This window comes from Cherax quadricarinatus, chromosome 43, assembly GCF_038502225.1.
Source record: "Cherax quadricarinatus isolate ZL_2023a chromosome 43, ASM3850222v1, whole genome shotgun sequence".
Classification (NCBI taxonomy): Eukaryota; Metazoa; Arthropoda; class Malacostraca; order Decapoda; family Parastacidae; genus Cherax; species Cherax quadricarinatus.
The window spans coordinates 18,862,254-18,878,477 of NC_091334.1; the positions used below are offsets into that span (position 1 = coordinate 18,862,254).

Sequence of the window (16,224 nt, forward strand, 5' to 3'; positions counted from 1 at the left end):
GAGAAGCTGGTCAACTCAGGAGTGCTGGACAGTGGCACCTTCCAGGTGAAGAACTCTTGAGCCAAGGTATTAAAGTTACCCCCTCCCCTTGGAACAAACTTGATTACCTCCCATTCCCCTGACACTGTATGCCTTACCCCTATTGGTTTACCACTTCCCCGTGAATATTATAATGAACACTGATGCGACAGACAACCCTATGGGTGGCAGTAGGTACACAATAGTTCAATAACTCACAAAACTTTGCGTGTATGTTATTTTGTGGTGATGCTGTGACACCCGGGCCACATACATTACACAAAGAGGACATCCATTACAAAATGCGCCACAGAATAAAAAGACAAGCTGGCAGCCCAGCCACAACCCTGGTATAAAACGAGCTGGAACACTATTAGCCTTCAACTTTACACACATCTACCAACAAGGTTAGTGACAGAGCCACATTTTTTATGTACAATATATACCTTACACGTTGATATACAGTACTTTTTATCGTATTTTAAGCCTTACCGTGGAAAGTTTTTAAATTACTTAAATTCATTTTTTTATTGTACCTTGTTTTTCCCAAAGCATATTTGCTTAAGGCAAGTATTAAGCTTTTGCTGTAATTTAGTCATGTTGAAAGTATTTAATCTATTCAATTTTATTTTTACCTTTTTTTTCATAAACTTACTGGATGTAATACTCTGATATCAGTATGAGTTATGGAAATTTCGTCTATAATGAGTGCCGGTGTTTTAAATGTGATTTGGCCGACCAACAGTGGCTTGTTCTGTCATTTAGTCGACACACAGTGGCTTGTTCTGTCCTTTAGTCGACACATAGTGGCTTGTTCTGTCCTTTAGTCGATACACAGTGGCTTGTTCTGTCCTTTGGTCGACACAGAGTGGCTTGTTCTGTCCTTTAGTCGACACACAGTGGCTTGTTCTGTCCGTTAGTCGACACAGTGGCTGCTTAGTAGACTAACAGTGGCTAGTCGACCAACAATGGATTATCCTCCTACGTAGTCGATTAACAGTTGACTATCCTGACACTCGATCAACAAGACCTACTGTGCCACCTAGTCTTCCACGATGACCTGTACTATCATTTAATTGATCCCTAATAGCCTGTACTGTCATTTAATTGACCCCTAATAGCCTGTACTGTAATTTAATTGACCCCTAATAGCCTGTACTGTCATTTAATTGACCTCTAATAACCTGTTCTGTCATTTAATTGACTCCTAATAGCCTGTACTGTCATTTGACTCATAATAGCCTGTACTGTCATTTAATTGACCCCTAATAGCCTGTACTGTCATTTAATTGACCTCTAATAGCCTGTACTGTCATTTAATTGGCCTCTAATAGCCTGTACTGTCATTTAATTGACCCCTAATAGCCTGTACTGTCATTTAATTGACCCCTAATAGCCTGTACTGTCATTTAATCGACGCACACTAGACTATACTGCCACTTAGTCGACAAACTGTTACTTACACTGCCACCTAGTTGATCCTTCCTGGCCTGTACTGCTACTTGGTCGATCTACTTCGCGGCCTATAATAGACTTAGCCGACCCACTGTGCCTGTACTGCCACTTAATTAATTGACCACAGTGGTCTATACTGTCTATTAATCGACTTAAAGTGGCCTATACTGACATCTAGCTAACCCACTGTAGTCTTTGCTGCCACTTAATCAGTAGCCCCCGTGACCTAGGTTAGGTCAGGTTTGTCAAGAAACAGGACAAGTATTTCCGGACGTTGGTCTTAGTCATACGATGACCTGCAGCTGGAGCTTTTGGTCATCTGACCGAAGCCTTCCTCTGGCTTACCGGTCCGCCCCTTTAAAAATTATGGTCATAGTTATAACTACTTAGTCCCCACCAGCTGATGAAGAACTAATATATACTTTTTCAGAGAAACTATTGTCACACACTGCGTCATTATGTGTTCGAATGTGATAAAAAATATGAATGTGTAGGCTACTGTCGCAAATGTTTAAGAAATATCAAAGTACTTCATAGTTATATATTACCAGTAATTCTAGAAAAATACCCTGGTTGCTTATTGTAAATAAATCGTAACTACTAAATTTCCTAAATACAACAGTAACTTAGTAAATATTGGGTAAGTAAACATGTAAACAATTCAAAACCACATGTTAACTATATTGCAATGTTTCTTGTATCTGAATTCATGAATATGTAAGCAACTCATTACTGTTGGAAACAATTCGTAAATCTGTAAGTAGTTCACTAACACTAAGTTTCATGACTATTAAAATAGGTAAGACACATATGCAACAGTTAGGTATCTTTATTTTGAAACGCTTCGCCTACACAGTAGGCTTCTTCAGTCGAGTACAGAAAAGTTGATAGAAGCAGAAGATACTTGAAGACGATGTAATCAGTCCATCACCCTTAAAGTTTTGAGGTGGTCAGTCCCTCAGTCTGGAGAAGAGCATTGTTCCGTTGTCTGAAACAATATTGTTTCAGACAACGGAACAATGCTCTTCTCCAGACTGAGGGACTGACCACCTCAAAACTTTAAGGGTGATGGACTGATTACATCGTCTTCAAGTATCTTCTGCTTCTATCAACTTTTCTGTACTCGACTGAAGAAGCCTACTGTGTAGGCGAAGCGTTTCAAAATAAAGATACCTAACTGTTGCATATGTGTCTTACCTAGCAATCTGTCGGTATTTTATACCATTTTGATGTTCACTATTAAAATATTTGGACCTAGTATCTGGACCCATTAAGTGCCTCTGTAATTGTTTGACTACCACCCACAGGACAGGTATGGGGGTGATTACTGCCCACAAGATGGGTATAAGGTGCATAATAAAGCTATAAAACTAACCTAACATTAGAGTGCCTCAAATACATCTCTAGATCACTCTTATACTCTCAGGTCAAACTACCTTGACCTAACTCACCTCTGAAAAAACTGCCATGTGTTTTGACGCATCTGATCCTGTAGCTGTTAATAAATCTCTCTTATTTTTGTTTCCTTCATTCACTTCTTGTCTTCCATTGCTTCTCTGGCAGTCCAAAACTCATTAAAGAGTTCTGTCTATTATTCACCCGCATACCTAGCCTATGGATGGTAGTTAAACGATTGCAGAGGCAGATAATGGGGCCAGGAACTGGACCCCAATGTTTTGATAGCTAGGCAAGATCCTATGTCTGACCCTAGTAGTTAGCTATCTTGATCCATCTCGCCCTCAGGTCAATCCACAGTGACGTATATTGATCCCCTGGCTGACCCATAGTGACCTAAGCGCTGTGATTGTGAAGAGCGTGGTAAAGATGACCATGTTAAGTGTGATGACGCTGGTGGGAGTTCTGATCACCGTGTCTCACGCTCACCCTCATAACTTGGGTTTGTAAATTGCTTATCTGGATTTTTTCTTAAGATTATAGTATAACATAAATTACTACAGTGATACACATCACGAAATACTCACACTTACGAAATGGAAGTTAAGAGGATGTTTCGGTCCGTCTTGGACTATTGTCAGGTCACAACGGCCGACATGATCCAAGAAGAATCGAAACATCCTAACATTACCTGGAGCTTTTGGTCATCTGACCGAGGCCTTCCGCTGGCTTGCCTGTCCACTCCTTTAAAAATTATGGTAAGTGCGGGTGTTGAGTCATTTGTTCCAGGTACGTTATTGTGACTTTATTTCAGTAGTATCAGTTACCAGTAGTGTCAGTAGTAATGACTCATACCAACCGTTAGTGATTCACTACCTCCTGCATGAATCACTGTTATACTGACCGTCCATGTTTCGAACCCCCCACACGCGACATTTAATAGAGTACACGAGGGGCATTAAGCCTGCACTTTTAACCGTATCACCACCAGACAAATCTTAGGACTCACTTGCCAAACCTCGCCTGTTCCGTTTCGTGGCTTGTAATAATACTTTAATCTATAAAATAGGGATTAAAATAATCTCTCAGCGTATATTCGCTGACAGAAATACATCTTTCGGTAACTATATCCTGTGATTTGAATTGTTCATTGATACATAATATTAACAAAAACTATTAAATTACAACATATAAAAATTGCAATATGAATATAAATTAATGTAACTTACATTACTATTATTATTTTAATTATTTTATTAGTATTATATTATTACGGGGGAAGCACTGAACCCAATGGAGTCGTCCAGTGCTTGGGAAGATCAGGTTCAATTTTTTGGATCAAGAGCCCCTCACCGGCGTCAAGGAACCACCTTCCTTGAGGGTGGAAATATTATCAAATTGGTGGGGTCTTGTGGCTGGTGAAGGGCTCTTGATCTAAGAAATTGGAGCTGGCTTTCCCTTCCTTGGATTAAACATGAGTATTTCCAAGTCCCCAGGAACTGGATGCCCATTACGGGTTTGCCGCTTCCTCATGTATGTAGTAGTTTCTGGAGTTCTGGAGAGAGTTCCGGGGGTCAACGCCCCCGCGGCCCGGTCTGTGACCAGGCCTCCTTAGGTCAGTGTCCCAGGATGCGACCCAGCACCTTAACTACTGGGAACGCTTGGAAGCACTTGACTTGTACTCGTTGGAACGCAGGAGGGAGAGATATATCATAATCTACACTTGGAAAATCTTGGAAGGAATGGTCCCAAATCTGCACACAGAAATCACTCGCTACGAAAGTAAAAGACTGGGCAGGCGATGCAAAATGCCGCCAATAAAAAGTAGGGGCGCCATTGGTACACTAAGAGAAAACACCATAAGTGTCCGGGGCCCAAAACTGTTCAACAGCCTCCCATCAAGCATTAGGGGAATTGCCAATAAACCCCTGGCTGCCTTCAAGAGAGAGCTGGACAGATACCTAAAGTCAGTGCCGGATCAGCCGGGCTGTGGCTCGTACGTCGGACTGCGTGCGGCCAGCAGTAACAGCCTAGTTGATCAGGCCCTGATCCATCGGGAGGCCTGGTCATGGACCGGGCCGCGGGGGCGTTGATCCCCGGAATAACCTCCAGGTAACACCAGTCGACTAACACCCAGGTACCCATTTTACTGATGGGGAACATAGACAACAGGTGGAAAGAAACACGTCCAATGTTTCTACTCTGGCTGGGAATCGAACCCAGACCCTCACCGTGTGAAGCGAGAGCGTTAACCACCAGGCCACCAGAGCCTGGTGTGTAGTAATGATAATTTATCCATAGCTTGTTTCTGGTCATTTAAATACAGTAATCCAATTCTTCAACTTGTCGGTTTTCTAAACCATTTATATTACACATACAAATACACATATACGTAACAAATATATGCACAAATATACATACATACAGACTGGTGTGCACGCACAAGCAACTCATCCAACGTTTTTAGGCTAATAGCAAAAAAAAATCTAATTAGACACTTCCTGTCTAGGTAACACCCTTTGTGTGCAAGCATCCACCCTACTTCCCTAGAAATACAAACACATATGTAGTATAATGTGGTCCTTTATTGACAACGTTTGTGACTTGATAAAGCCCACTATATTACCTGGAGTTTACCTGGAGAGAGTTCCGGGGGTCAACGCCCCCGCGGCCCGGTCTGTGACCAGGCCTCCTGGTGGATCAGAGCCTGATCAACCAGGCTGTTACTGCTGGCTGCACGCAAACCAACTTACGAGCCACAGCCCGGCTGGTCAGGAACCGACTTTAGGTGCTTGTCCAGTGCCAGCTTGAAGACTGCCAGGGGTCCACACCTTCAACTTCTTTTCTAAGACTGTGGTCTGGGAGGTGCATTGGGGTTGGGGAAGTGGGAGACCTGCTAAGAAACTATGGGTTGTTGCTGTGGGGGTGGAGTTTGTAATGTAGTGGGTGGGGGCATTGGATGTGGCATGGGTGTTTTGATTTAGAGTGTTTGGTTGCACTGGGGTTGACCTGGTTGGGAGGCTTCTATAGGAAGTTGTGTGTGTGTGTGTGTGTGTGTGTGTGTGTGTGTGTGTGTGTGTGTGTGTGTGAAAAGATAAGATTTTGTTCGTATTTCTAACCCCGGAGGGTTAGCCACCCTGGATAACTCAAGAAAGTCAGTGCGTTATCGAGGGACTGTCTGTCTTGTTTCCACTGAGGTCCTTAAGTCTTGTCCCCCAGGATACGACCCACACCAGTCGACTAAAACTCAGGTACCTCCTTACTTGCTAGGTGAACGGGACAGGTGTAAACACGCCCAATGGTTCTACCCTTTCCGGGGATCGAACCATGGACAGTGTGTGAGGCGAGAGTGTTGCCCACCAGTCCACAGGACACTGTGTATGTGTACTCACTTATTTGTGGTTGCAGGGGTCGAGTCACAGCTGGCACCGCCTCTTCGCTGGTCGCTACTAGGTCCACTCTATGCCTGCTCCATGAGCTTTATCGTATCTCTTAAAGTTCCTATGTATGGATCTTGCTATTTTATATGTCGTTATCATGTCCCTCTATCCCTCCTGTCCTTCAGTGTGGTGTACTCACCTAATTGTAGTTGTAGGGGTTGACTCATATTATTATAATCAAAAAGAAGCGCTAAGCCACAAGGGCTATACAGCGCTGCGGGTTGACTCATAGCTCCTGGCCCCGGTGTATGTGTATGTGTGTGATATGACAGTCACACAATACAGTTTACCTGGAGAGAGTTCCGGGGGTCAACGCCCCCGCGGCCCGGTCTGTGACCAGGCCTCCTGGTGGATCAGAGCCTGATCAACCAGGCTGTTGCTGCTAGCTGCACGCAAACCAACGTACGAGCCACAGCCCGGCTGGTCAGGAACCGACTTTAGGTGCTTGTCCAGTGCTAGCTTGAAGACTGCCAGGGTCTGTTGGTAATCCCCCTTATGTATGCTGGGAGGCAGTTGAACAGTCTCGGGCCCCTGACACTTATTGTATGGTCTCTTAACGTGCTAGTGACACCCCTGCTTTTCATTGGGGGGATGTTGCATCGTCTGCCAAGTCTTTTGCTTTCGTAGTGAGTGATTTTCGTGTGCAAGTTCGGTACTAGCCCCTCTAGGATTTTCCAGGTGTATATAATCATGTATTTCTCCCGCCTGCGTTCCAGGGAATACAGGTTTAGGAACCTCAAGCGCTCCCAGTAATTGAGGTGTTTTATCTCCGTTATGCGCGCCGTGAAGGTTCTCTGTACATTTTCTAGGTCAGCAATTTCACCTGCCTTGAAAGATGCTGTTAGTGTGCAGCAATATTCCAGCCTAGATAGAACAAGTGACCTGAAGAGTGTCATCATGGGCTTGGCCTCCCTAGTTTTGAAGGTTCTCATTATCCATCCTGTTATTTTTCTAGCAGATGCGATTGATACAATGTTATGGTCCTTGAAGGTGAGATCCTCCGACATGATCACTCCCAGGTCTTTGACGTTGGTGTTTCGCTCTATTTTGTGGCCAGAATTTGTTTTGTACTCTGATAAAGATTTAATTTCCTCGTGTTTACCATATCTGAGTAATTGAAATTTCTCATCGTTGAACTTCATATTGTTTTCTGCAGCCCACTGAAAGATTTGGTTGATGTCCGCCTGGAGCCTTGCAGTGTCTGCAATGAAAGACACTGTCATGCAGATTCGGGTGTCATCTGCAAAGGAAGACACGGTGATGTGGCTGACATCCTTGTCTATGTCGGATATGAGGATGAGGAACAAGATGGGAGCGAGTACTGTGCCTTGTGGAACAGAGCTTTTCACCGTAGCTGCCTCGGACTTTACTCTGTTGACGACTACTCTCTGTGTTCTGTTAGTGAAGAAATTATAGATCCATCGACCGACTTTTCCTGTTATTCCTTTAGCACGCATTTTGTGCGCTATTGCGCCATGGTCACACTTGTCGAAGGCTTTTGCAAAGTCTGTATATATTACATCTGCATTCTTTTTATCTTCTAGTGCATTTAGGACCTTGTCGTAGTGATCCAATAGTTGAGACAGACAGGAGCGACCTGTTCTAAACCCATGTTGCCCTGGGTTGTGTAACTGATGGGTTTCTAGATGGGTGGTGCAATATAGTTACTAATACTAACCTAGTAATGTAGTGATCAATATTAATTTAGTGATGTAATGACCAATGTTAATCTAGTGATGTTATGACCAATAATAACTAGGATGCATCGCAATGACTGGATTTATCTGCAAATATATTGGCAAGAGGACAGAATAAACCTCTATTGGAAAACATTTCGCCCGCAGGAGGCTGGGTTAAATATTTACTCTGTAATAATGTCCTCTTGTCACTAACAAAGGTGATTATTGGAAATAAACTAGAATATTTAGTTAGGTTAAGTTCATACTTCATAAGCACTAATGAGAGAAAATGGTAGGTGCAAAATACCTGACGCCCGTATAGTGCACTCTAAATAATGGTATATAATGCCGACCAGTAGATGAGTAAGGTAATGTGTTAGTATCTTTATTTCAGAAACGTTTCGTCTACACATTAGATTACCGTGTAGGCGAAACATTTCGGAGATAAACATATCTAACTGCTACGCGTGTGTCTTATTTATCCACTTTAAGACTGTCTAGACACAAGGCTCTTTCCCCATTTTCCGTAAAACTTTTATTCATTTTATTGACGATATATTCCTGCTCATTCCTGGGCCACATTAGGGTGTGGAGTGTCCCGGTCCATGCATGGAGGTCGCCAGCTGCTACGGGAGGTTCTACCTCGGTGTCTGACAACACCCAAACCTTCCATTGAGGTGCGCACAGCCTTCAAACACTGCGCTACCCAGGTCAGTTTCTCCAGTTAATAGTTTAATATCTTTATTATGCACCACATCCACATGATGTGGGCGGTAGTCAAAAGGTTACAGAGTCACATAACGGGTCCAGGGACTGGGCCACAAAGTTCTGGGAGCTAAACAGGTTATTGAGGTAATGGAAATACAAGGACCCCACTGGAAATATTCCACTTTGACTTTTTTGGGTTATGCTAGGTAATTTATACAATTGTTACTATGTATCATAATTGTACTTATGTGAGCCTGTACTTCTATAAACTTACTTTCTTAATGAACAATGTCTCCAGCCTCCTCATGCACCATGCACTGTGCCACACTGCTTTCTAAAATAAATCCAGACATATTTCTCACCCTGCAAGGGGGAAATCTTTGATACCAGCGAAGGGCTCTTATACCAAGGAACTGGAGCTACCCTCCCCGTAATGGGATCAAACCTGATTACCCACCCCTATTCCTAACACCTTCCCCCATTCAATTTCCCTGGCTATGTATGACCTGTGCAGGTATAGCACTTCCCATGATTGTTATCAAGCAACCACCCAGGGAGGTACTGCCATCCTGTTTCAGAAGTGTGACACGAGCAGTGTGTGCGTGCCTGATGACCCGCCATTGGAGCTTTGATTATCTGACTGAGGCCTTCCTCTGGCTTACAGAAATACCCCCTTTAAAAATTAAAGGTCACAAGTTAGATAGGTTAGATAAGGTCTGTCAAGAAACAGGACAAGTGTTTCCTGACGCGGGTCTTAGTCATGTAATGACCCGCGGTTGGAGGTTTTGATCATGTGATTGAGGCCTTCTGCTGGCTTACCGATCTACCCCTTTAATTAAAAATTAGGGTTATAAGTCTTCAAGTTAGATATAGAAAACAAACATGTAAATCATAGAATGTGTTATCACGATTTCTCGAGTTATAAATAAAATCCTGCAGTGCTATATAAATCTGTAGTCACGCAAAACGGAGTTAACCATTTTTTTTATATAGTATTACAAATTATGTAATGTGTTTTATTATGAACAGTTTTTAGAACATGACACTGTGAGGCTATTTTGATTTGCATGACAATTTACAAGGTTAGAGGAACACTAACTAAAGCGCCTCTTAATTAACATCACGCCGGATAATTTACTGGTTATAATAATAATACATATTCTTTTTTAGGTAAAACAAAAAATGACTGATCCTCATCATGCACAGAAAATGGACTCTCTCAGCCTTGCTACTCTAGGTATGTAAATATATTATACATATTCTCATTTGTTAGGAATCAAGCACTGGTAAAATAATTAAAAAAAAAAATCTAATGCAATACAGTTGCAGACAGGTGATTTTAACAATGCAGAACAAGCCTCGTGGGGATGGAATTCTTATGCTCAAGATCTTTCGCACTCTCGTGCGTCGTCAGGAGCTATGCAGTGTTGCAAAACTAGCAACAGAGAGTGGAGAGAAAATTCTCTCTGAGGCAGAGCATAAGTGTAAAGCGTCGGGCCATGTCACAGTGGAGTGTGACGGCCGACCACTACTCAAAATCTAATTATAAGTAATATAAATGATATTGACAAAGTATGTCTCTTACACACACACACACAGGTGTGGAGGAAGCCTTGAGAGAGCAGGTTGTGGAGTGTGTGGTGGAGCGTCTGGAACTCAGCCTAGAGGGAGGAGCTCTGGACACAGCAAAACTCCTTGACTTGATCTCCACCATTGATGGAGATGACCTCGGGGTGAGTATAAGGTCTCCACCATTGATGAAGATGATCTTTGGGGAGAATACAAGGCCTCCACCATTAAATACAGATAATTACCTGGAGTGAGTGCAAGGTATTCACCATTGATGGAGATGACCTGGGTTGAGCACCAGGTCTCCACCATTGATGGAGATAACCTATGGGTGAGCACAAGATCTCTGCCATTGATGGAGAAAACCTAGGGGTAAGTACAAGATCTCTTGAAAACAACCTAGGGGTGAGTACAAGATCTCCACCATTAATGTAAATTACCTACATGAGCACAAGGTCTCCACCATTGATGGAGATGGCCTCAGGATGATTACAAGGTATTTACATATGTGGCCAGGTGTTTACACTTGTGGCCAGGTATTTACTGCTACAACAACTACTAGCTTTTTTAAATAATTACACCAGTAAAATAATAATGATAACATTATTAAGCATAAATAACTAATAATATAAATACAAGCTGTTATGTAATTATGTAACAAAGATTGAAATACAGGCATACGTAGCCTAGGCAATAAGCTTTCATAAAGACAGGCATAAGTAACACAGGCAGTAAGCCTACATACAAACAAGCATACGTAGCTTAGGCAATATGCCTACATACTGACAGGTATACGTAGCTTAGGCAATATGCCTACATACAAACAAGCATACGTAGCTTAGGCAATATGCCTACATACTGACAGGTATACGTAGCTTAGGCAATATGCCTACATACTGACAGGTATACGTAGCTTAGGCAATATGCCTACATACTGACAGGTATACGTAGCTTAGGCAATATGCCTACATACTGACAGGTATGCGTAGCTTAGGCAATAGGCTACTGCAGTGTTCCTTGACTCCTGTTCTTAGTGTGTTCCTCACTTACAGAAAGTTCTGTACCTCCGAGCAGTGATGACCTCCTGTGTGGTGAACAACCCATCAGACGTCAACGCTACCCAGGTGAGGTCAACACAGGTCAGCTTAGGTCAACACCCGCCACAATGATTATGTCAGACAATTATTAGCATAACGTTTTATAATCTGAGAAAAGGAGGATTAATTGTGACCAGATTATTGAGTGCGGCAATACTATGAATGAATAGGTTAAACCAATTATAAATTTGAAGAAATAAAATAAAGAAATAATTAAAACTGAAAGAGGAAATGGTATAAATAATGTCATGGGAATGGGCAGGGTTGCTAAATAGTTATAATCTTACTGATGCCACCTGCCGCTTACAGCACTTGATCGAGCTCATGGAGTGTGTACGGAAGGAGGCAGCCGACTTCTGTGACACCAGGCTCTCACTGGCCAAGCTCTGGATCCAGGGTGATGGAGCCATGTCTGCGTGTAGTGCTGTTGTTGTGGCCCCGCAGGTATGTATGTATGTATGTATGTGTGTGTGTGTGTGTGTGTGTGTGTGTGTGTGTGTGTGTGTGTGTGTGTGTGTAAGTCATATAATATGATCGACTATACAAAACTGAAATATCATAATAATTATAATTTGATTTATTTTCCTGTTTAATTGTAACTTTGTTTTTTGTTCTCTAGTATGCAGGAGCTTGTAGCGCCTGCGCTAACACCCTGGGTGTGAACGCTGTTGCAGCATGTGGTAAGTGTTGCAGGTGGTAGGTGTCGCAGCATGTGGTGTTGCAGGTGGTAGGTGTCGCAGCATGTGGTGTTGCAGGTGGAAGGTGTTGCAGCATGTGGTAAGTGTTGCAGCCAGTGGAAGTGTGGGAATGCAGAAAAGTAGAGAGAAACAAGGAGACAGTGTCTAATGTGAATGTTTCTTAACATTAAAAAAACCGTATTTACTTATTCAGTTACTCGACAACAACAAAAAATGGTATGGCTTGACTTCACACACGAAGGTATAGAATCATGTTGATGAGGGTCGGATAGGCATTAAAAACCATGGGCACCTTACGGGCTCATGACTGTTAAAAGGTCCATTAATGATTACTAACCTGGGTTAGGAATGGAGAAGAAGACGACTGGCAGGTAATAGTTTAATGTCTGTTACACACCACAAATCCATCCTGCGGGCGGTAGTTAAAAGATTACAGTGGTACATGATGGGTCCTGGACGACACGTGTGTCAGAAAATTTATAACCTTGCATACAAGGGGCTTTTGGCATGTACACTCAACCACTGTATTTCTTTTGTACGACTATGTATCTATGTATCATGTCCAAATAATAATAAATAAATAAATAAATAAATTGACATCGACAGGATTGATTGGTGTCCCGTAGCTCTATTGCTCGCGCACTCAACTAACACACTGAGGTACGTGGTTTGTTCCCCGGTACAGGTGGAAACATTAGGGCGTGCTTCCTAACAGTTAAATAGGTACCTGGGTGTTAGTCGACTGGTGTGGGATGCATCCTGGGGACAAAATTGACCTAATTTGCCCGAAATGCTCTGCATAACAAGGGACTTTCTATATAGAAGCTGTACATTTGTAGAAATACAGATTATTATTATTATTATTATTATTATTATTATTATTATTATATTTTTTTATGGGTGCGCGCGTACTCGGTCATCTGTAAACCTCTATTTGCCATCACAGAACCGGAAATCGTTTTTGAGTATGGATCCGGTATCTCGGACAACGCAGCAACAGTGTACTCGTTTTTCACCATAGATCTGGTATCTCACACAATGCAACAATTGTTTACTCGTTTTTTTTGATCATGTATCCACTACTACTACAGTCGGTGTTTGACTAGAATATAGCAACAGTTCTTCACACTCCTGGATGTATTCAGTGATCACACATCTATTCGCACGCTGCTGATTTCAAATGCTTAAGACAACTCGATCATTATTTTGTGTATTGGGTTACCTGTTGTCCTTGTCCACGACACCTCCCAGGCCAACGTGTCAAAGCTGCAAGTTGTAACATCAATAATAGTGTCGTTAGGTGGTAAGATTTGTCAGGAAACAGGACAAGTGTTTCCTGGCGCGGATCTTTAGTCATGTGTGACCCGCAGCTGGAGCTTTTGGTCATATAACAAAGGTCTTCAGCTGGCTTACCGTTATACCCCCTTTAAAAATTATGGTCATAATTATAACTATTTCTTCTTTTTAATGTTGTCAGTGTTATAGAAGGGAGCACAGCTAAAATGTTTCAGGATAATTCACTATGTTGGTAACTTCCCCAGGAGACAGTATGGGAGGCTCACCCCAGGAGTCTGATGCCACCACCACCCCAGCATACACCTCCACCACTACCACCACCGCATCCACCCCCACCTCCACCATAACAACAACCACCCCCAACGCCCTCACTAGCTTCACCAAACAAAATGTAAGCGCTGGACCCGGCCGGATTACTCGGGAACTTCTGGAGGCTTTTTTTTTTTTTTTTTTTTTTTTTAAGGGGTTCTGGAGGCTTGATCCTCCGTCTCTTAATGTGTACATCTTAGGAGAAAACATGAGAGTAGTTATGAAATAATATTGATATTTTTTTAAATCTCCCATTGTGTGTACTATATAACCTCATTCCCGTGTTCAACCATAGTCCCATTCCTATGTACAATTGTAGGTCTCCCTACATAGCTGTCCCCCCCTATACCACTACCCGTCTCCCTACCAGTGTACCGTTTCCATATCGCTATACCGGCTCACTGTACCACTGTAGCGTCTTCCTGTACCATTGTAGTGTTTCAGATGGTGGCTGGTGTTCAGCTGTGTGCTGGCGAGCAGCTGGGGTGGTACAGCAAAGAAAATGGGATCAAACCTGTGGCCCTGAGGGACTTCATAGCTAACTTCTCAGGCTGGGAGGACATCCCTGAGGTGAGTGTGGATGAGTACATCACTGAGTTGAGTGTGGCTGAGTACATCAAGGTGAGTGTGGATGAGTGCACTCAGAGTGTCCATTGTATCTATATGCATTTAGTTATAATGATGCTGTCTTGCTGTTAGAAAACAAGACAGCACCATTCTTGTCTCTGGGCTGGGTCATGCTGAGATGATAATTCCTAGGTGACAGTAACTCCAGCTCTACTGCAACGATGCCCCTGAAACAGCCCTACCTGCTGAACCTTGAATGGAATACTTGACGATATCCTCATGGTCCTACTGGAGTCTCATCTCAGACTGATACTACTGAAGTCTCCCAGCTCAGGCTGCCAATACAAAGTTTCCAAGCTCTGGCTGCCAGACTTCTTCACTTGATGTATGGAATCAATCCTGTGATGGAATACAAGGAAAACATATATAATTTGTTCCCACTGTACAGATGTGACAGTGAACAGGCAAAAGGGGAGGGAGTTGGCCTGTACATTGCAGAGTCACTTGTTTGCACAGAACTGCTTAATGCCTCAAATGATGTAGTGGAAGTTTTAGCAGTAAAGGTCGAGAACCAAAACCTAGTCATTGTGGTAGTCTACAAGCCTCCGGATGCAACATCCCAGCAATTCCAGGAACAGCTGTTAAAAATTGACCACTGTCTGGAAAATCTTCCAGCTCCTGCACCCAACATCTTGCTCCTGGGGGATTTCAACTTAAGGCACCTAAAATGGAGGAATATAGCAAATAATAGTGTTGCAGTAATAACACCAGGAGGCAGCTCTGATGAAAACTCACACTCACACGAGCTTTTAAATCTCTGCACAAAATTCAATTTAAACCAGCAAATAATAGAGCCTACTAGACTGGAGAATACACTAGACCTCATCTTCACTAACAATGATGATCTGATAAGAAATGTCACCATATCAAAAACAATATACTCAGATCACAACATAATTGAGGTTCAGACATGTATGCGTGGAGCCCCAGACCGACATAATGAGACTAGTCACAAGGGAGCATTCGCCAAATTCAACTTCAATAACAAAAACATAAAGTGGGACCAAGTAAACCAAGTCCTAACCGATATAAGCTGGGAAGATATACTAAGCAACACAGACCCCCAACTTATGCCTAGAACAGATTAACTTGGTGGCACTCGATGTATGCACAAGGCTTATTCCTCATAGAAAAAGGAGGAGTAGATGTAAAATAGAAAGAGACAGGCGCTCCCTTTACAGGCGACGGAAAAGAATAACAGAGCGGCTAAAAGAGGTCAATATATCTGAAATGTGTAGGGAGACACTGGTCAGAGAAATAGCAAGCATCGAACTTAAGCTAAAGGAATCTTATAGGAGTCAGGAATCGCGGGAAGAACTAAAAGCCATAAATGAAATCGAAAGAAACCCAAAGTATTTCTTCTCCTATGCCAAATCAAAGTCGAGAACAACGTCCAGTATTGGGCCCCTACTTAAACAAGATGGGTCCTACACAGATGACAGCAAGGAAATGAGTGAGCTACTCAAGTCCCAATATGACTCAGTTTTTAGCAAGCCGCTAACCAGACTGAGAGTCGAAGATCAAAATGATTTTTTATGAGAGAGCCACAAAATCTGATTAACACAAGCCTATCCGATGTTATCCTGACGCCAAATGACTTCGAACAGGCGATAAATGACATGCCCATGCACTCTGCCCCAGGGCCAAACTCATGGAACTCCGTGTTCATCAAGAACTGCAAGAAGCCCCTATCACGAGCCTTTTCCTTCCTATGGAGAGGGAGCATGGACACGGGGGTCGTCCCACAGTTACTGAAAACAACAGACATAGCCCCACTCCACAAAGGGGGCAGTAAAGCAACAGCAAAGAACTACAGACCAATAGCACTAACATCCCATATCATAAAAATCTTTGAAAGGGTCCTAAGAAGCAAGATCACCACCCATCTAGAAACCCATCAGTTACACAACCCAGGGCAACATGAGTTTAGAAC

The 16,224-nt window shown here is 42.8% G+C and overlaps 1 protein-coding gene across 1 annotated transcript in view; it reads left to right on the top strand.

Annotated features, from left to right (window-relative positions):
• Positions 1-320: 320 nt before the first annotated feature.
• The window catches only part of LOC128694339 (uncharacterized), a 28,602-nt gene continuing 12,698 nt past the window's right edge, over positions 321-16,224 (top strand). Inside the window, exons 1-10 of the mRNA XM_053784433.2 lie at positions 321-425; positions 3,217-3,370; positions 8,573-8,697; positions 9,866-9,932; positions 10,295-10,428; positions 11,317-11,388; positions 11,671-11,805; positions 11,981-12,041; positions 13,601-13,746; positions 14,109-14,234. Coding sequence (XP_053640408.1) covers positions 3,298-3,370; positions 8,573-8,697; positions 9,866-9,932; positions 10,295-10,428; positions 11,317-11,388; positions 11,671-11,805; positions 11,981-12,041; positions 13,601-13,746; positions 14,109-14,234 — 939 coding nt within the window. The 5' untranslated portion in view covers positions 321-425; positions 3,217-3,297. The remainder of the gene's footprint in view (positions 426-3,216; positions 3,371-8,572; positions 8,698-9,865; positions 9,933-10,294; positions 10,429-11,316; positions 11,389-11,670; positions 11,806-11,980; positions 12,042-13,600; positions 13,747-14,108; positions 14,235-16,224) is intronic.